The 22,929-nt window shown below is 36.1% G+C and overlaps 1 protein-coding gene across 1 annotated transcript in view; it reads left to right on the plus strand.

Moving 5' to 3' along the window:
- Positions 1-22,929, plus strand: part of Dach1 (dachshund family transcription factor 1) — a 390,311-nt gene that overhangs the window by 188,723 nt on the left and 178,659 nt on the right. Inside the window, exon 3 of the mRNA XM_059274317.1 lies at positions 16,353-16,514. Coding sequence (XP_059130300.1) covers positions 16,353-16,514 — 162 coding nt within the window. The remainder of the gene's footprint in view (positions 1-16,352; positions 16,515-22,929) is intronic.

Consider the following 22,929-nt stretch of genomic DNA (forward strand, 5'->3'; position numbering starts at 1 on the left):
TATACCCCTTCTCTACCCAATTCAAGCTTTCTTCTTCTTAAGACTTTTTCTGTATATGTAATCCATTGATCTTCATTGGGGTTTGCTTATGTGAACATGGGCAGGGAGTTCTAGAGTCTGGGAAATTTACCTGGAAGAAAATAAAACCCCTCTTCCAGAAATTATTAACTGCCAATAGTCTTTTAGGAAGGAGTGAAGCCTCGTTGGCATGTTCTGGATCCATGATGAATGGTGATCAGCCTAGTGTTGTCCACGTCTTGTAACTACAGATGCAGGGGCTTCCTGAGTGCACTGGCCATACTACACCCAGAAGACTGTGCTTCACAATGCTTCTTTCTCTTCTCTGGATATTTACCTTCTTTCTACCTCTTCTTCTGTAATTTTCTCTGTGCCTTGAAATGGGGGATACAGATGTTCTACTTAAGGCCTTACACCCCACAGTCATTTATTCTTTGTGGTTTGACCAGTTAAGTGACTCTGAGTTAACTTCTGTCCACGGTGTGCAGCAGCTTCTTGATGATGACTGTGAGCATCACTAATCTATGATTGTAAACATAACTTCAAGAAAACACACGTAAATTCATGCTTTCTCCACAACTGTCTTCAATATTTAAATTTTGTGCTATGAACAATATAAATGAAGAAATCAAACAGCACTGACATGACAATAAACACATGTACATATTGAGATGTCTAGTTGATGTTGTTCCAAAGTGACCTTGGTGTTCAGATTCCCTTGTCTTGTGCATATTCAATTATCCGGTAATCTAATGATAATTGGATAATTACTGAAATAGTATGAACAATATTAGAAATGTAGAGTCTTGATACATTATTTTATATATTTGGTAGGTATATGATCACATTCCTCTTTCTATAAGTATTTCCAGTTAAACATGACAAAGGAAACAAAGCATTGAGTGCCATTTCACATTTCTGTCCTGGTGGCTCTAAATGTGAAAATCAAGGTCACTACAGAGTTTTATGAAACTTTTTTTTTTTTGAAATAATGCGCCAAGACTTTCATTCTGAGAAGAAATATAGAACTGGAGAAAAACAATATTATCTTCCAAGCTAAATGATACACATTGTCCATCACATAAACTTGGTATAATGCATAAACATTAAAATGTGGGACTATTTTAAATGGCAAAGTAAGTTTAGTTATTTTTAAGGATATTGGTCATTGATATGTTCTTTTATTCTACAATAGGGTTTATTTTTCTCCCCAGGATTCTCCTACCTTACCTCTCATCTCTTCCTTTCCGATGATGTCCTAGATTTTTAAGGTATCATGTTTCCCTTCCACCAGGAACAAAAGAGCCATATCCCATTCCAAGTATGGTCCTTCTTTGTCTATAATTTGTTGTGTATGTCAGATAATATGAGTATGGCTCAGGCTTTTTAAGAGAGGATCTTTTGGACCACACCTGGGAAAAATTTCTTTGAAGGAGAAATTAAACATATAGAATGATTGTGTCCTCATTTGTAAATTTTATCAGCAGGATGAATTGCCACATACAACTTGGTAACATGGAGCTATGTCCAACAGAGCATAAAGAAAATATGGTATAAATTTGAATTCTAGAAACTTGATGCAAAGACTTATCTAGTCTGAATTGTGCACTTCAAACTTGTTGATGCTAAGACAAGTCTTCTTGTATCCCCAAAATGACACTACTTAATTTGAGAACTTTTTAATTTATTCTCCACCTCTCCACTCCCCCATGTCTCTGTTTATGCTTTGTAATGTACTAACAAAAAATACTAAGACTTTAAATTTGTGATACTGTTCACAACATTTAGGATTTTAGCCAACTGTCATCATCATGATGCTTATAAATTTATTCAGTAAATCAGATGAGAGTTACTAGACTCTGTTATTTTTTCTTTAAATATTTTAAGCATGGGATCCAAATATACATGTGTAGATTGATTATCAGTTCAAGCCTATGTAATGCCTTCATTTTTATTTTTATACTTTTATCAATTTCTTCTAGGCTCCTGAATACTGATGTTTAGTAGTTTGTTTCATGGACTTCATGAGAACATACTATGAAAAGTTGTTATTTCAATGGTCTTTACACTTAATGAGTGTGTTTATTGCTATAAGTACACACTTAGATACTATTCTCATTTTAAAAACTTAAAAAAAAATCATTTTATTTATGTATATGTGTGGGTATGTGCGTATGAGTGCAGGTGCTGGAAGAGGCCAGAGATATTCGATCCCTCTGGAGCTGGAGTTACAGGAGGTTGAGGTCTGCCTGACATGGGTCATGGGACTCAAACGCAAGTCTCCAAAAAGAGTAATGTGGTGCTCTTAACTGGTGCCATCTCTCCAGTCTTTATTCCCCACTTACAGAAACATTCTAGCTTGACATTTTTATCATTGCAAATTGAGATGCATTAGATGAAATAAGACTTCTGAAGTCTTTGTTGTTGAATGTCAAAACAGCTTCCATGTTGATTTGTCGTGGTGTTGTCTTCATAATGTTTGTGGCCAAAGATAAGGATTTCCGTTGACTGAGTCATTGCATGAAAAAACCTTATGACAGAAGTCTTACAGTCTTTGCTTCTGTGAAACAGGAAAAGGTTTATTCCGGGCCAAAGGATTTTTTTTTTTTTTAAACTTCTCAAGCCACAGCTGAGAGGATGAGTCTGTTTCCCAACCTGAATTCACTTCCCAACCTGAATTTCAGAAACACAGTATTCTTTTAAGCCACCAGGCTAGTGCAGCAATATTTAGATATTATTTCCATCAGAAACTGTGTTCCATTACTGTAGGATCTGTGTCAAGCTGTGGATTAGGTTAAAAAAACCAACAAAAGCTCCTGGTGGTTGGAAGATTGTAAGTATTTTGCTACATTGCTGTATTGCAGGCATGAGCACGTTCCTTGAGCATTTTAGAGTTTCACAATGCTACAATTAATTAATTGAGTCAATCTTGCTAAAACACCAGTCTGAGTTACTGTCTGCACGTTTAATAAATCCTTTGAATTCCCTTGATCTGGCTTGTTTTGTATCCTCCCTATGCTCTGTAGCACAACTTTCCCAAACCCATAAAACTTTGATTAATGGAAGAAAGAATTAAACTTGAGATACCTGAGTTTGTTTCTCTCCCAGGCTTCTCTGACCTCTAGGTCATTTTCTAGTGTGCATCAACCATTTTCTCTCAAAAAAAAATATAGTAATAAATAAACGAGAAAAGAACTGTAATTTTGAAGCATGACTGTCCTTGTTTTTAACAAATCTTACAGCTACAAACGCATATAACTAACTGTACAATCAAACAGTGCTGTGTTTCTTTTGTAGGAAGTAGCCAGGCTTCCTCAAACTTCTTCCCTTTTTCTTACAACACTCCCTGACCACATGCATGTGTACAAGATAGGAAAAAAGAAAAGAAAAGTGGTGCAAAAAAATGAACCAAAACAAAACTCTTCATGTCATCAAATCATTCTAACATGTTCCCCTACTGCTAACATTATTGTAGCATGGTATGGATTTTTTTTGCATCATTGGGAAACCTACTCATTGCTTCTGAAATGTTCTTTCCATTCATAAAAATCAATTGTCTCAATTTGCTTCAGATTCTCATACCCAGATTTAACTATGGCCAGAAGTTCTAAATTTGGGTTTCTGCTACTATACATAGAATTTGACTGTTTCCCCCTCTCATAAAAATTTCGAGTGTCTTGAATCTCTAGCATTTTTCCTCCTCAGAACTCTTTCTGCTATCCTCAGTAAAGACAAGAAAGAAGCAGAGCGCTGCTAGGCACCCATGGTTCTCTCCTCTGGGCAGTAAGGCTCATTGTTCCCACCTGTGTGGAAAGCAGCTCTTAGTAGGGAACCTGGGCGTGTTTTCACCTGCTGCAGCTAGAGTACACTGCCATGCTAATCAGATCCACAGATGGCCAAAGTACTGGCCTGGAGACATGTCCAAGGCATGAAGTGGCATGCAAGTTCTGTAGCATGCTTCTTGGTGAATCCCCCGGTGAGCACGTTGTGGTTAGGGAGTGAGACTGGTGCAGGTGTGATTCTTTATTCCTTTCTTTGGGTTCCAGAATAGGCTTTAAGGTGGGAGAGACCCTTATTTCCTCCTTTAACCACAGTTAGGTGACACAGAAATTTCCCCTTTTAACGTAATAATATGTAGATCAAGATGTCTTTGAGGGAGTAGGTGACTCAGGAAAAGAAAAAAGAGAATATCCACCACGGTTCGCAAGAACGTGGCTTACTCTCTCCTCCAGCAAATGCTAAAAAGAGAAGTGCAGAGAGATCATTGGTTGAAAGTGTAAGACAGACAGATGCAATTGTCCCTCCTAAAACTTTTAATTGCCTATCGACAAATTAAACATTTTGCAGCTAGTATTTCTGAATGTGACAGAAGGGGGATTTGTCCGCCTGAGAAGGTTAGAAGATACGTAGATGGCATCATAATTGTAATGCCTTTCATTACTACTGAAGCAGGCATGGGCCCTGGGCAATGATGGAAATATAAGGCTTGATGTTTTACCAAGCAGGAGAGTAAAAGTGGGAGGCGTGGAGTAGAACTCATGCCTTCTCTGTCCTCTTTGTAGTTTAACAGTGCGCTTGAGAGATTGGGCTTGAAGATTCAACACCTAAAGAATGTATTTTTTTTACATTGTTCAAAGTCGACCTCTGCTTCTTGAAAAGTTTATCTGTACTTTTTCATCTGTTTAGAAACATACAGTTTTGGTTAAGAGACTGAAGACAATCTCTCTTTGTCTTTTTATTTTTTTTTCCTGAGCTAAGGAGGTTGAGATAAAAAAGAATGACTGCTTTAAAAGTCACACATGGCTGTAATTTAAGATTTTCCCCCCCTCTCATTGTCCGTAACAGTTGAAAGAAACCTTCAATGAAAGTTTATTAACTAGGCCAATGCCTGAGGCAATAAAGGCTCATTTAGTACCAGCTTCTTGGCTGTTTTTCTTCTTCTATTTTTCGGTTAAACTCATAGCGTAAGATAATACTTCACAAAATTAAACCTTTGACCTTCTGTAGAGTTAAGTCTCCTTTGATTAGATAAAGTAACAATTTATGGTCCAGTCGAGGTTGCACATGAAATGAATAATGCAGGAGACTCGTGTGGCCTGAGAAGCTATTGCTTTTGAAAAGATGAATGCCGTTTAACACGGGGGAAGCCCACATAAGTGTGTTGTCTTTATTCACAATGCACTTCAGCAATATTGCAAAAGGCTTTACTTCTAAGATAAAAGTATATTTGAATTTTTTAAAAATTCTCATCAGAAAGATCTCTGGTGAAATACTGCAAGTAAAAGCTTTAGAAACTCTTACAGGATGGTTATACACATGAGGCCCTATATTTTGGGTAATACAAAGAACTGAGTGGGCCCATTAAATAAATTCATGGGAAAAAGATCACTAATTTCACAGATGCACATCAAGATGTAGAGTTGAATGGAAACTGGTAATAACATTTTCTGGATCTGTTGACATGGCTAAATTATGATAGTGTTTAGCTGCCTTAACTTAGAAACATAAATAAAATACAGTAATATTAAGCAGAGTCTCCTGTTTCAGTCAAGTCGTAGGATTTCAGCTTCCTACTATTATGAAGTAATAGTAATAACACATTTGAATAACAATGCAATGACTGTCATTTCCCTCAAGTCACTTTATAGGTTCTGAAATGTCCTAACTGTCAAAGGGTGATCAGAAATGAAATTTTTAGGTAGCTGTTTATGTTTTAAAATGTATTAGTTGGAAAATAGTTTTGGGAAAAATGAGAACAATCTCAAGTATCCATCAATGGATACACTTCTTTGGAATGTGAATGCTCTACAGAAGAGATGCACGTGTTTATAAGTCAGGTCTGCTCCTTACCTGTGCCTTCAGCTCAGTTGAGACAGAGGGAAGTGCTCATACAGTCACTCTGTGTTCCCTGCAAAGCTGCTGTAATTAGCGGATTGTTTAAATTACTAATTGACATGCAGAAGTTGAATGCCTAAGAAAGTGTTTTACTTTTAGTTTGGTTCTTTTTCAATTAGCTTAAATTATTTAAGGTGAATAAATCTACTGCAATGATTTAGTTTCTTATAATAGAATCTCATGGCACAAAACAAATTAGGTCAGGAGAAGTCATTGGATCAGTATAACCCTGGATGCTAGTCTCAAAGTGAAAACATGCTAAGAAAAGTATTTGCTGCCCTGTTATTCTGAAAACAAATAGAACATACTAGCAAACAACAAATAATTCAAAATTCCCAGGGTCATATTTATTTTCTTATCAGAATTAAACATTATTTCTATTGAAATATTTTGCAGCAAAAAATGAGATGTGAATAATAGAATACCCATCTGCTCTTTTCCTGGATGAGCTCAGAGGAATATGGTAATCAGACTTTATAAGAGTACATTTTTATTCTTGAAAAGCAACAATGTCATATTGTGATCAAGCTAAATTTGCCTATGACACATTCAAGGCATTAAGTAAGTTCATAGTGATTAAAAAGTTGTGCCAAGACAAAGACTTCATTAGCCTCAGACTGACACCTCGCTCAGATCGTGGACCACATTCATTTTTCTTTTCAACATCCCATATCCCTTGGACTGGATGGGGTCTGTTCTTTCAAAATTCATCTGAATTGTTTTTCCCCAAGGTCCAAATGTAAGGCTCTTCTTGAGACCTGCTTTTCTAGGCAATATCACCATTCAGCTCCTCCTCACAAACAAATGAAGAAAACCTCCACCTCATAGGCTGATTGTGTCCCTCAGGAAATGCTGACATACCCTCGAGAAGTTAAAGACTAAGGAGTGTGGCATGTGTCCTCTTCACTGTTGCCCCTTTTATATGTACTGTATGTGACTCAATGATGGGAGATATAAATGTTCCCAATTCACCCTGACCCTGAACTCATTTCTTTTTGAGAAAGACAAAAAACAATGTCCATAAATATTTATATTATGTGTCTCCATTAATATATACATTTCATGGGTCTTTTCCATGAAATTATTTATGTTACCATATCAGAAATCTTTTATGTCCCCATTTTTTCAGGTATTTTGAAGTCTTCGGATAACTTTCTCTAAACAAAACTTAAATGTAAAATATAGATCTGGATCTCCCTTCCTCTCCTCTCCTCTCATTCCCCTTTCTTCTCCTCTCTTCTCACCAACTGTAATACAGCAGATCCACAAAGGGTATACATGCACTTTCAGAAATACAAAGATGAAAGAGGGACTAATTAAAGTATTAAAGGATATTGAGACAAAGTAGAACATTTAAAACCATTTTTTAAGTTCAAATGCCAGTGAGATTGTACCTTTGTAGAAAAATATGCTTATGACATTTTTACTTTGCTCATCAATTATTATACCTAGCTGTGCTCTGCAATATATTATCAAGTTACTTCTTTGAAAATATCTTTTTAGAATGTCAGGCTCTGTCAGACATATCCATGCTAGTTAGAACCACCTGCCTAGGCTCAATTACTAAGTCATTTTGTTTGATGGCTATAAATGTAAGAAGAAATGTTGGGCCTTAGAATGAGACAAGGAATGCTAATGCCTATTCATTTAGAAATAGAGAAGTAAGATATAGCATGGTGTGTGTCAGTAAAAATCAGAGTGAAATTTTGATTATTTCAGTTAGTGTGTATAAAGAGAATTAATACAGTATTAAAATTATGCAAAACACAGTATTCATTTTCCTGGGCTGTGCACTAGATACAGGAGTCAGGCAATATTACAATTGTTGCTTTTCGCCAGTACCACAGATAAAAGAGTTTTGTACACAAAGGTAAATTATGATTCTCTCTCCAGCAAATACATTGTGAATTTTATGAAACTGTCATTGAGAATTGGATCAGCTTTCTCGGTCAGCTGACACATTTGTGCATTTATTTGTCTGTCTAACCTTTACTCCCCATGCAATCCATAAGCTATGAAGCAAAGAGATGCATCTTATTTCAACCATCGTGGTTTGCTTGACTTTCTTCTGTTCTCTTTACCTTTATCTTCCGTGGGTTCAGGTCTGTAATGTGACCTGGAAGAACTGGGCTTGGCCTGCCATTGTTCAATGGTGTAATCTTATGGAAAAGATGACTCTCCTTGCCCCTGCATCTCATCATCAACAACATGAAGGTTCCTGTTACCATTTTCTAGTACCTGTGCTTTCTAAGTTGAATCCCCAAGTGGTGCCTTCGAAATGATTTTCTAGAGGGAATGTATTGAAGATGAGTAAAAGGTATACACACCAGGCTAAGTTTACCTTCTACACATGAGCAAATTCTACTTTCAGTAGAATTTTCAACCAAATTATAGTAATTTAACCCTTTTTGTTCATTCTGGTTTATCCTGTTTCTTTGAGTCAGTAATCAGAAGGTGAGCTTTTCAAAGGCCTCCATTAAAATGGCTCAGTGATTTATTCATGGCCAAATGGCATCCCCATGGTGGGTGTTTGACCCTCTGACTCCACTGCTACACTAACCCATTCATTCAGGGTAACAAAAATTTTAAACTTTCCATAAAATAATGTTAATATTGGTATTTATTTATCAGTCATTAACTATTTAATGATAATTTCTTTTAAAATATTGTTTTAATGAAAATATAATTGCATTGCTTTCTTGCTTCCATTTCCTCCCTCCAAACCCTCCCAAGTTCCTTCTCCCTAACCCATCCCATCGCTCACCCTGCTTCCTTGCTGCCAAAATAATATCTGAAAAAATAATAATATCAATAGCCATGCTAACTCAGAATGGGGATAATATGTTTCTTACCATATGTTTATGCAACTTTGTGAGGAGTTTTTGGTTGTTATTGTTAGTCTAAATGTTTCTCAAATCTAATTCAATCAATTGAAAAACTGAAAACTGGTATAGAAAATGTTTCCATTAGTGGCCTCGGGGATCAATTTTCCTTTTCTCCACAGAATACAAATGTGCTACAAAGGGCAAAAAAGTCAGTCTAATGGACATTGAGAGACAAGTTCACGCTGAAAACTTCACTTTAACCAGATGCACAATTATGTTCCTTTTTCTAGTAGCTTATGATTTCTGCTATTTAAGCATTTGAGATGAGAACAGACATGGTTCAATCACATTTTTAATTTATTTAGAAAGTAATAAGAAATAAAATAACTGGAGATTAGTGTCAGTTTTTGGATAGCTGTTATTTAAATAAGGGTAAGAAAAAAGTAAGGTTAAAAGAGAGAGAGAGAGAGAGAGAGAGAGAGAGAGAGAGAGAGAGAGAGAGAGAGAGAGAGAGGGGGAGAGAGAGAGAGAGAGGTGTTTTCAAGTTGTTATACTGAGCCAAGAGTTCTTCTGTGTCTTGGAGTGATTTCAATTGAGTTGTAATTCAAACTCATATGGAGCTTACAATGCACCTTCAACGTAGCTTTTCAGAGTCTATAGGAACTGTCAGGAGCAGAAAGATTGCCTCACAGTAATGAGTGTTGAATTGAACTCTGCTTTTTGATGTTTTACTTTCTGAATTGAATTGTTAGACAAGATTAATTGCACACAGTGAGAGTTTTAAATGAATGACTGTGTAAAGCATTAAGTTCCTCTCTATGCCGCTTGGGGAAAAAATAGCTGGAAGGTTTAAATGAATAAATGTATTTAATGCACAAAATGCCTAGACTAATTTTAAAATTCCTTTGCTAACATCCTTATTGAAAATAGAAACCCATTTTATTCATCTGTCTTGGTTATATTGCTCTGGTTGAAGTAATTTAATATTCTTGCTTTCTACTAATCTTCTAGTTCAACAGAAGTAAACAATAGCTTTCATAAATTAAAAATACACTCTTCTGAACATGCTTATAAGATTAAAAAACAAGGCTGTAAACATTTATGACTGAAGCAAACTAGATTGTTCAAATCCTGCCATGATGCATCGTGTATATCAATATGGCACTGATATCAGTTAGAATGCAAACAAGCCTTTAAATGATGTGCCCCTTCATTTCAGCTGGAGAAGCTGCTTCACACCATCTGCCTATCAGATGGTTAGGAACCAGGACTGCGTATTAATGCCACATGTTCGATTTTCCTCCTTCTTGTAATGGTTAGATTCATATTGCTAATAGCTGTGCATGAGCACTGTCGATGAAATTTCTGTGACGGTGGAGTGATGAGATATTTATAAGCCGCCTGTCTCCCTGAATAATCAGTGGAAAGAATGCCAGACATAAATAACCTATCAATTTCAGAATATTAATAACTACCCTTGACCATAATTTCTTGCATGTTTAAACTTGTTTCTTTTAGGTTTGAGTAAGCAGCATAGACTAATAAATAGTGGGCTGTATGGAATATTTGAATACATACCATCTATTCAGCTTAACGTGATTTTTCAACCATTAGGATTTGAGAAATGCATTTTATATGGAAGTTAATGTAAAAGCAGACAGCATATCAAACATTTGGAAGTCATCTTGATGTCTTTGAAACCAAAGATCAAAGATTGGACTTTTCAAGTTAATGAGCAAACAAACAGATCAGAGAAAGGATTTGACAGCAATATGTCTTCTTTATTGATATTTATAATCTACAGTTGTAATCTTCTACTTATAACTAAGGGTACTAACTTATTTGAAATAAATATAATGAGATACTTACTCTTTTTTAAAAGAGTGATCAGGATTATTTAATGGTATTTAAAAAAATTTAAAGGCAGTTTAATGAAAGTTGAAAGCAGAAAATAATTGCTCTCTTTGCAAAGTAAGAGGATGCCTTTAAAAAGCCTGTTTCCCCTCCAAAAGTTAGACTCCCGATGTTGTATTTGAAATTCAGGTTCAATGATTTTATGAAAGATTTGATCACGTGGATGGCTGAATCAAAAGGTGTGCCAAGATGGCCAAAGAGCTACTTTCTAAAACCTTTGACATTGGTTTACCATGTTTAGTGAATGAAATCAGGAGCTAATAATTATTTCCCACTGTAAGACATCATTCATTAACTCATGAATCATGGAGCTAATTATTTCTTACTATAAGAGGTCATTCATTCATTCATTTGTCCACCTTAAGTTATCTGTAGACCTCTATTGATTATTTTTGATGTAATCATTTTGCATTTCAACTAGCTGGTTTAGTTTGACTGTTCCCTCTCCTTTTATAGATAGATGATTTGAGTATATATTTCTGTGTTGATTTTTAAATGCTCACTATTGAAAGTCATTACAATGGCCTTCCACACGGTTAATAACCATTCATTAAAACACAGAAACACTGTGTAAATTTTAGTGTGAATTTCTCACCAAGCATCTATACATACTTTAAAATTTTTCTTATAATGTATTAAAGGAATCTTCTGAAATTCCCACTCCCACCTTTCCAGTGAGATACTGAATTGACTAGTTCTGGAAAGAAAATTAGTTGTTTTGATAGGGAAGAACTAGATGAAGTGGCCATGTGAAAATTTAAGGCACTTTGGAGTGAGACATGGAATCAGGGGAAGCAAGTTTTCGTGAGTTTGAGGCAGACAGAGCTCGGGTCTGTGACCATAGTGCTTTAGAGGGGGTGAAAGAATAAAGTAGATATTAAATGTTACTGGTGTTTCCACCAGAGAATAATTCTTTGGTACATAAAAACACGTCATGGGTTGAATTCTTGGCATTCTGTAAATCATTAATTTTCCCCTCTTTTCTTTTTAAAAGGAAGTTAATTAGTGAGCAACATATACAATACAACCTCTATCTGAGACTACAGAGAGATTCAACGTGCTTTCACTAGAGACAATAAGGTTCAAGGGATTTGAGAATTACCTTGGAGATTTGAAATGAAAGGGCAACTGAAAGCCAAAGGGAACTATAATAGATGTAATGGGCTGCTAAATGGCTTGTGATCCACTCAAACCTTAGGCACAAGGAACCTATGAAAAGTCACATTTTACATTAAATTATGACATTGCTATCCCCCATGTATTCACATATAATCTAACACCAAAGTAAAGTGGTTATGTACTTTTATACTGACATGGCCAAAATAACTGCTATGTTTTCCTTGTGGCTCTCCAAGTGATCTAGTATGAGAATGGCTTTAGCATTCAGTGACAGGTTGCACCAAACACCATGATAATAAAAACACTTGGTGTAAGTATACGAAGAATCTATCCATATTCTCTTAATAATATCACCTAGGGATGTAGTCATAATTCCCACATCCTTTTAGCCACATCATCTTCTCTCATATAAAATAGAAAGACATCAAAGGATTGTGTTGCTCTTTCCAGATTACACAGAAGGATGGCAAGATGGCATATGTAATATTAATATTATAATAAGCAAGTGCAAAATCTCAGAGTCTCCACCTCAGACCTTCTGAGTCAGAACTGTAGATAGTCATGATGTAGCCATGTGCTTAGTTTGAAAGCTCCATAACGGTTTGGACACATACTTGGAAGGCAAATTCCTATTCAACTGGGATGAGGAGAAAAAATGTTCATCACTAATCCTACTTGAGAGGCTGGGTAAGGTTATGCATGGCTTTTGACAAGACTAAATTTTGAAAAAAATCTTAAAAGACTGAAAAGTCTTTCTCAGATGAGTGAATCATCAGGGGTTTGAGCCTGTTTCCTTGAGTGAGTTAAGTCATCCTATGAAGGTGTCATAGGTAGGCCTGGAACAAGGAACCACAGGTCTTTCCCACAAAATCAGACTAGCATGTCCAAGGACCTTAGTGAGAAACTGACGTTGACTTGGGTAACTGAAATTGGGTTATGCATTTGAGGCACAGAAGTTAATCTGGCACTGGGGATGTTTCCACATGGATTGTCAGGGAAATGAGCACAAAGAACCCTGGTGACGCTTTAAAGTATTAAATTTGATTATAACAGCAGACATTGAATATTGTAACCATGCCCTCATTTTCTCTGGCCAGGTTGACTACTATGTGAGTAAAGCATTACATGTGGGGAAATCGTCAGTTGTTTAGGTTGTACTGGATGAATGTCATACACATGTGCAAATGTCATTTGCAAATATATATATATGTATATATACATATATATATACACATATGTGTGTGTGTTCCTTGCACCTTCAGCTTTCACATCTAGCACAAATTAGATTCCACCATTTATAAACAAAAAACAAGACATGTGGGTAAAGGACTAGGGGCTGAATCTTTAAAGAATTGGGTGAAGAGAGTAAATATAATTAAAACTATATTGTATTCAATTTTTTTATTTATATTTTGAGATTATAATATAATTACATGATTCCTTCCTTCCTATTTCTCCGTCAAAACCCTCCCATTTCCCCCTCCTTGTTCTTTTTAAATTCATAGCCTCTTTTTTGATAAATTTTGCATATATGTATACATATATACATACATACCAAAATATAACCTGCTCAGTCTGTATTGTGTTATTTGTATGTGTGTTCAGGGCTGATTATTTGTTATTGGATAACCAACTAGTGTTCTTTTCCCTGGAAAAGATCACTAAAAAGAAAGCATTGCAGGACTTTAAGGAATAAGATAAAGAAGTTTGCAATTGTAGTGGTAGTGGACATGGAGGAAATTAGTTGAATTTAAGATGCAAATATATATATATATATATATATATATATATATATATATATATATATATATATGAAGCATTAGTAGAACCAAAAGTTTGTAATTGCTGCATATACCCTAATTTCCTACCTGTGTTAAAAAAATACTTAGGTAAACTTAGAAGGCTAAATGGTATGTTACTCAGATTATAGCATGCATGCACTCATGTGCATGTGTGTATATGGTTGATTGTGACACATACACCTTTTGGATTTCTATTAGAATTGTAAAACTTGGAAAAAGTTTCAAACAAATTTGCAATAATAGAATATAATAACATTACTAAAAGTAGTTACAATAATTGAAGGTTAAGATAAATGTAAATAAATATAAATAATCTAAAATAAGGGACTAGGTAAAGAAAGTTTCCTACTGAAAGTTAACCCTTGGATTTTGCTTGCAGAAGAATAAGTATATACAATACTCCTTGTCCATACTGAGTATTATGGGTTATTCTTTGTATAGTTTTCTTACTTGATCATTATATTTCCTCTTTGGGCTCCTAATGGTTTTTACAGAAGAAGAAACTATTCTCAAAAAAAAATAATAATTCATTGGTTTTCCTAGGACCAGATTTGAATGATTAAGTATTGTGCTATTTGGAATTTGTATGCTAGTACGTAATTATATCTTAAGTCTTCATATTTTGAATGCAATTTCTAGATCCTCCTGTAGCATAGAGCCAAGCCGTAGTGCTGAAAGAGACATAAATTAGTGCCAAGACAACACCAGGAAATAGAGGAAAGGGACAGATAAGATGTTCACATTGGTGACAAGGCAAACATCAAGGAAAGAAACTTTTTCTGGGAATCACAAAGAGGATTTAAAGAGAACAGGAAAGAAAATGTTCTGAAACATCTTTGAAGGAAATGAGTAATTGAGGAGAAAATTCAATCATAGGAAGATGAGAGAATCTGTTCAAGTTGGGACTTAAAAGGCAGCGAATGCCTGTGCTAAACCCAGATGGATTCTTTGAATTCAGATCAATGCCTTTTAAGGAGTGGTTCTGAGTTTTTCGAGCAAAGATCTGATCTGCAGACTTATTGCATTAGGGTGAACGTGGTCAAGGCCTCTTTGCACTGATCTAGGAAGAAGGTGGAGTCTTCTATGCACTGATTACATAGCAAAGGTTTCTCCCAGGACTTCCATGTAATTCTATGGGCAGCAGCTTTTTGCTGTGATAACTAGGAGTAATGATTAGTGGGGAGGAAAGGTAAAGCAGGGTGTTCATTCTTTCTACCAACTGGAAGTGGAAATAAATCGCACAGATAAATTCAGAAGGCTGGGACGCAGTGCTCGGAATCTCTCAAGCAGCAGTGTGAAGAGAAGATGGGTACAGGGAAAGACGCAGTCTCCTCTCCTAGACAGCTAAAGTTCTAGAATTAGGAGACATTGTTCTTTTTTCCCACATTGCGTAACTTTTTTCAGATGGGCCATGCCAGGTAGGAATGGTGAAATGAAACTTGGTAAAAGTTGACATACTGAGAAGATAATACATTTTCAGTTCAAAATCCTTTCCTTGCTATCTGCATAATTGAACTTCAGATCATCAGTGGCTTTTGTATCCTGAACTGCCAAAGCTGGCCTCAAGCTCCATTGTTTTGTGTCAGGTCTATTATTATCTGCATGTCTAGTATCATCCATGAATGACAAGAGCCTATAAGACAAAGCAGGGACAGTGGTCACTCTGGGCTTAAGTATAGCCTTTTAGAACTTGTGTTATATCCCATAATCTGTAAAGCAAAGGCGATAGTGATCAGTAATATGGGGTACTAAGGTGATCACATTATTCTTGTGCCACTGCAACCAGTACTCATAGGCATAATAAGTGGAAGCAAATTATTTGCTGCTTTGTGTTTACTATTTTTTGTATTTTCTTTTTTATTAATTAATTATTTAATTTTCGCCCAGCCCAATCACATTTTCCCCTCCCTGCCTCCTTCCTCTCTTCCCAGCCTCTCCTCCCAGCTCCCCCTCCCACCGTAACCATTCACTTCCACTCCTCCTCCTTTCTCTTCAGATAAGGGCAGGCTTCTCATGTATTTCAGCCAGCCATGGCTTATCAAGTTGCAGTAAGACTTGAAAATCTTGAACCCTGCAGCTACTTAGGTATACATAGAAATGGCCTCGGCCACTGACTAGCTCACCACTTCACAAGGAAAAGAGATGCATAGGCAGACACAAGTACAGTGCAGTGTAGCGTTTACCATAACAGTAATGTAAACATAATCCTTCTAGACAGGAGCAAGCTGTCATCATCTTAGCCAGGGAAGACGTGGATGAAGACTCTAAAGTATGAGTAGAATTTCCCTAGAAGATGGGCAGTCATGGAAGTGAGTAATATACGACAGCAGAAAGTTGATGCTACAGACCATGTGTGAGAAATGGTGGTGTATCCATCAAAGCTTGAGTGTGGCGTGCTACAGTAAGGAAGGAGACTTGCTCTGGTGCTGGAAGTAAGTCTTGTAACTACTCTGCAGTTCCAACTTTCTACCACCTGTAGAGGATGCTCAGCAGGGACTGGAATGTTCAGGCTGTGTGTCTTTGAAAGTTCATTCAGACCACATTTCCACGCCTATGAAATATATGAGTTATGTTTCTGCTAATATTTAAGTTGAGAGTTTTATAAGGATTTAGACCCTTGTGTCAATGCTGCATGGACTGGTTTGGAATGAAAATGTACTATCAGTATAACACAAAGGACTCAGATATTCTAACATATGTTTGCATGTGTTATGGAAAGAAATGGACTATTACACACAAAAAGTCTGAATTTGATTACTTTTATTTATTTATTTTTAAGGTCTGACTGCAGCTGCTGCAGCTGCTGCAGCTGCTACCAATGCAGCGATTGCTGAAGCAATGAAGGTGAAAAAAATCAAATTAGAAGCGATGAGCAACTATCACGCCAGTAACAACCAACATGGAGCAGATTCTGAAAATGGGGATATGAACTCAAGTGTTGGTGAGTTTTATGTTCACTGCTACTATTCACATTCACTTTTCCATAGAATTACCTTCTACTCCAGAATAAAACCACTGGCTACCCATTGATGAAATGAATGCTTTAAGATCAAGAGAGGAGTATATTTTTAATTCTTCCTTCTGTCTCTCGAATATGTATACACTAGGGAGCTGGCAAAGTTATAACTTTTAATATAGAATCAATTTTACAACTGCCGTGTATGCTACAAGTAGAGAATTGATGTATTTCATAATCGCAAATGAGTTTTAAGAACCAAAATTATAAAATTTTGAGTGCAAGTAATTAGACAGAAATGTGTGTATTCAATCCTACTTGTCATTTTAAAAATCATTTTAATACATTTATTATAAAATAAGAAATCCATTACCATCAACAGCAGAGATGATGCATGAGTTTTCTCTCATTAATATAGGGTACATTCCGGGTCCATTATCTGAAACCATGGATAATAAAGAAAACCACATCTGCTATGTTACATTCATACATATAATACATTCATACATATAATATGCTTTATTTTACAGATTGGGTATTTTAAGAGATTGTAAACAATAGGTGATAACAAAAATGACAATTTCAAAATATACTGTACTAAGAGTTACTAAAATCTTTTACTTTTTTGGCATATAATATAATTGATCTCAAGCAATGTATGCATTATGTAAAACTCATAAATGATTACTTAACAATCTTAGTTCAGAATACTGTTTACCTTAGGCAAGGAAGACTACACAGAGCTAAACTGTGGATGGGGGGATGAAAACTGAGGCCTTTACTATGCTGCCAGAAATGTGGATTATTTTTGATAATTCCTTCTATCCACAACCATTTGAAGATAGCTCCCATTTGAAAATAATAATATTAACTTTTCTTGATCGTCTTGCTTCCCTTCTGTCAACTCACAGTGAAACCAAATGAAACACATTGACCTTCAAACACTAACCACTTGGCTTGTGAATGCAGCTTTAAATGTGGATTAATTTTCTTAATCCATGAAATATTTGTCATCTGGATGTTGATGTGGCAAAACATTTCATTCTGTTGCTATACCACTAATATTCTCCTTAAAAGTACAGAATTTATGCTCAATATATAATTTAACAAGAGAAAATTGTATTCTGAAAGGCACATGCATGTTATCCTGCCCAACAAGGCTCAGAGTGAACACAGAAATTCATCATAATTCAATCAATTTCTCTATTTCATGCAGCATTTTAATGTCGTTTCTTAAGTTAATCAATAGCTCTCTGCTTTCCACCCATTAGTATATACTTAAGGCATATGATGAAATATGAATTTTAATAATTATCATCTCATTGCAGTTCCTCACAAGCACACACTAAAAAGGAATGCCAGGGTAGCAAGTGATTCGAAACATACATACAAACACAAAGTAGCACCTCATCTGTGAAGGTAAAGGGCCATTTCTGACGCTCAAGTGGGAAGAATAGAATCTCTCAGCAGGAACCCATGAAGACATCAGAATTGAGAGTAGCTTCTGGTGGCTATTTTCAGAGCAGTGAAAACATGGAGGACCTTAGGAAGAGATGATGCTGCAACTAATCAGCTCAGATATGTACCAGTGCTTGCATGCTTGGGATGCTAGAGAGAAAGCTGAGGAAGCAGAGAATTGCTTAGCTCATGGTTGGGAGAAGCCATTTTATACCTTATGTCACACCAACACTGAAGCAAAATCAAAGAATTACAATGCTCTCTTTTTTAGGACTAAGTATAGACGTGCTTAAAATAAAACTCCTTTGCTTTGCCTACTGAAATAGGCCAACTTGCAGCACTTATAAAAATAAGTTATCAGTGCTTACTTGGCAGAGAAATACCAAGATCTTGAAAGGTGCCTTTCCCAGGGCAAGGCTAATCCATTGAACTCTAGACATGCTGATGTCTGCAATGTCCCAAATGAAGGAATCTTTTAACTGCATAACTTTGTGTAGTTGAGGACTGTGTTCATGTTCTCCTTCATAAGAAAAAAAAATCTACTCACAAATTATAGTTACTATTCCAAACGATACCTGGATTATTTTTAAATTTTCAGAATAGACTTACAACCCAAGCCATTCCTGATAGAAGATACTTGAAGTAGGGATTAAGAGGGACAATATAATACCTTTTAAAGGGACCTATTCAAAACAAACCATCTCTTAATTTTCCTGAGCAGGCGAGCAGGAGTTAGCTTTTCAAAAACCAATAGACAGAAGTTAAGAAGCAAATGACTCACAATTAAGCATTAACATGCATTTCATATTTTTAGTATGTAATAACGTTTACCTAGTGACCAAATTACAACTCCCTTTAATTATTTAGGTACTTAGGCTATTATCATGTCTTAAAATATAAACAATTTAAATATCTCATTATATTTTAGTTGGGAAAATAACATTTCTTATTCGTTGATAGCTCGCTATAGTGTTATAGCATAGTATGAGCCATCTTACTTACATCCATTTGAACCAAGAGAAACACTCACTTGTGTCTTCTTAGAAGACTGATACTTAGAGATGTGTTTGCATCAGTGGAGTGTTAGAGTGAAAGGGACACACATCATTTATATTTGGGGCCCCTTTAGCTTATTTGGGGAGTTCTGTTTTCATTTTCATCCCGTTCTTTATATGCCACAATTGTCTAAGAATTTGCAATTCCTATTGCCTTTCATCAAAACCTCCATTCTTGGATATTTATTTAGAAAGTATAAAAAAATGAGTATTATGTAGAAGGAGAGTGACTGTTAAGGAGAAAGGAACCCAGTGAAGGTCAGAGCAAACTGCATAGATCAAAGAAGTTGCTGAACTGAGCAGTTTCTGTGGCTCCAGGCTTCTCTGAAGACAATTCCTGCGTCTGTTAAGTGCTCAATAACAATTTGATTATGACTTTGAAAAGTTATGTAGACTTTCTGAGCTTAACAGTTCAAGACAACTGGGAAATGCCACAGTGTTATAATTAAACCATGTGTGCCGAGTGTTTAGTACGTCATTCATTATGTCTGCTTCTCACGTTGTTTACTTGAAGTTTGGTCTTTTGCTAATACAGTTCCCTAAAATTGCCCTCCTGTAAATCACCTTCTTCCCTTTTTTACTGCTATCAACAGCAGCTTCCCCCTTTGCATTCCTCCTGTCTTGGGTACATGCTGCTTCTGAAGCCATAGAGCTTTGAGAAAACTTGGAAACATCTTACCTTGTACTGTGTTACACTGTGGAGTTCAGCTCATTTTAAAAATACAAAAGGGATCGAATACATACCCAGTATGCAAGGGTCACTGAAGTGTTAATGGGAAAGACTGGCCTACAGCAGCAAGAGGACATGTGTTATACTCTGGGAGTATCAGGAGTATCTGTCATTGTGAAGTGGCTAAGAAGAAGAGTTGAAGAATTGGAATGCTAGAAGAAATCCCAGGAGTCTTTAGCCCCTGCTTCAGAATTTAACCTCACTGCTTTTGTGAATCTGCCTACAAGCAGAGTTTTTGCAGGAGTGACAAATTGCACAGAGGTTCTGCTTGGCCTTGATGTATTCTTACTACTTAGCTTTGCCCACGCCTAGAGACATTTCTAGTTTCATATGACTTCTGTTCACTAACGTTACAAGGGTAGGCATACATTTTAGGCTTTCCTTTATGGGTGCCTGTTTTCAATTCCCTGGTTATACATAAATCCCTGTGGCTCAAGAAAATAGGTTTTGTTTCTGCTTGACTTGGCTGTAGTTGGCTTGATGAGGTGACTAGATAATCCTGTGAAAGATAGCTTTCACTGGTTCATAATGAGTCTTAAAAATTAGCCAAGAAAAAAAAATAACAAGGTTTAGACATCTTTGATGTTGACAAATAATTATTTTGAATTCCAATTTTAAATGATAACCTCGATTCTGAAACTCTCCAAGAGGATGAAGACTGTAGGACTGGTTGAGGAACTCAGGATAGATCTAAGTGAGGCATCAGCTTGTTGAGTAAAATATATGGCCACATCGCCGTTCTCCCTCATCCACAATCAATTGGATTCTTTTAGTTTAATATTTACTTGCTAAGATGAGATGCTAGTCTGCATGGTGATAAACAGTCTGCTCCTGGCATCTGAAGGTGACCTGTCAGTTCATATGGACAAATCTCCTGCTTACTGAAATGTACAAAATAAATCATTAAAGCAGGCAGGTGCTCATTCCCAGATTTAAATCACCATAGATTTATGATTTGAATTAATGCTTCATTTGGCCATAGAAATAGATACTGAGACAAATGATATGCACTGGTTGGGGTTTCCATACTGTAGCTATCCTGATATTGATTACTGAGATGTCTTAGCAATCTCTTGTTTATATCAAGTACTATCTGGTGACAGGTTGGCTGATATGAGCTACATTCCAGATAAGAAGGAAAAATGTCCTGGATTCTTTTTAGTGGCAACACTCTCCACAGAATATAGGCCAGATAAATGACTATTTTTCTTCTTTAGCAACTGATCTGCATAACCAGCTTAAAAATGCTGCTTGCAAATTGGAACTAGAATATTGGAAAGGGGAAATTTAAAACCAGCAAACTCAAGGTCAATTTGACAGAATCCATAACTGTTTCTTTTTCTAAATCTGTTTATCTTTTCTTTTGACATTACACTCATCTTTGAGGATACTAAATTCATCACAATTTGTTTAATCTAAATAACAGATCCTTAATTTTACTTCAAGTTTTGAAATGCTATCTAAATATTGACACTAAAAGCATCTCTCAGAGTAGCTATGTTATCTAAATAAATACTTGCTAAACCTAATGTCTTACTCCCCTTACTAAAGAATGCCAGGAAATACGCCTTTAAAAATAAATGCATTAAATATTATTCCCAAGTACAAAGTTTTGTGAACCATAATTTACTAAGAGTCAAGAAAAGAATACATTCTTCTCTCAACATTTTATTTAAGGAAAACACTGTGTACACAGTTTAGAAAATACTCAGAGGATTCGAGAGGGACCTTTGCCACTGGCTAATATCTGACTCATAGAACTGGTAAACAGCTATCAACAATAGTAGATTGCTGGCTTCGTAGGAAATGAGTTCATATCTATTCAAAATGTGATCTCAAAACAGATGTCCCAAGAAAAATCTCATTGTTTAAACTATAGTCATAACCCCTTAACTGCTGTTATTACTTCAAGGAAATGAAGTCATCTCACAACTTCAGTATTTTGTCTTTCTGAATCCTGTAGTATATAGGCAAGTCTGTGCTAGTTCAGACAAAGCTGAGCAAATGTCATGTGTAAGAAGCACAGGATTCTTTTGAAATTCTTCTCAAATTTGAAATGGTTAACAGGATGCAGGAGTTTCAAACAGAAGTAAGAACCTGAGCTGGATTGAGAATGTTCTTTAGTTTTTCTACCTCTGTTTACTTTAGTCCTCCAACCAACAAAACATATTTATTAAAAGGACAAAAAGTCCAAGCACAGAGGGAGACAAAATATCTTCCCTAGTTGAGCATCCCCTTACCTTGAAACAGGAAAAATAACCTTAGGAATATCCTGCAGAAACAGACTAATTCACCCTGAAGTCATTTCCTTTCTTCTAACACACATGTCTATTTTGGGAGAAAGAAGTGAGTTTATGATTTCAGGAAGAAGTCTTGGAGATCTGGAGACAGCAAAGAAAAGGAGACTGAGAGCCAGGCCGCCACGCAGAGCTCTGCAGTTGCACATTGGATCCTGCCTTGGCAATGTTAATGAACCTCAAATCCTTCCTATAATTAGATGAGGGAATTGCTTATATTTTCAAACAGATGATGCTGCTATAATGAAACGATTGACAGGGAATTTAAGAGTGTCTACAGTAGTCATTTGGTTTCTGTTATAAAAAAAAAAGTTTAAAAAGAAGATTGGCTTTAGACATAGGTCCTAAGAGAGGTAGTAATTTACATACCATGCTATGACAGGTGTCTTTGTATAGTGAGGAACAGAATGGAAGACTAGAGAAATGATGGGCAGGTATAGCAGTTTTTTTTTGGGAGGGGTGTCCTGTGCTTAGTCTGCTTAGGTTCTTTAAAAGGGGCCGAGACTCAAGAGATGGATCCCGATTGAGTGCACAGCTGTAACTGCTGATGAGCTAATTGCTCCTTATCTCTCAGCCCCATTCATCTTCATTTTTTACCAATTACTGAGAATTATCTGTGTTCTCAGTTGGATATGAGAGTTAATCCTTTTTGGTTAAGCTGGCAGTACTGTGAGCAGATTCCAAATCGGAGGGTGAAAAAGCCAAAGCAAGCTTGCTCTAAAAATGTCTCCAGTTCAATTACAGTATCACTGGTTCATAAGAAATTTGCTATTGTTTAACAGATTAAATGTGGATTTTCCTTTTTAAACTTTAACATCATTTCCTAGTAATAAATTGAAAGAGTCTTCTTCTTGCCTGAT

The sequence above is a fragment of the Peromyscus eremicus genome, chromosome 9 (assembly GCF_949786415.1).
Source record: "Peromyscus eremicus chromosome 9, PerEre_H2_v1, whole genome shotgun sequence".
Taxonomy (NCBI): Eukaryota; Metazoa; Chordata; class Mammalia; order Rodentia; family Cricetidae; genus Peromyscus; species Peromyscus eremicus.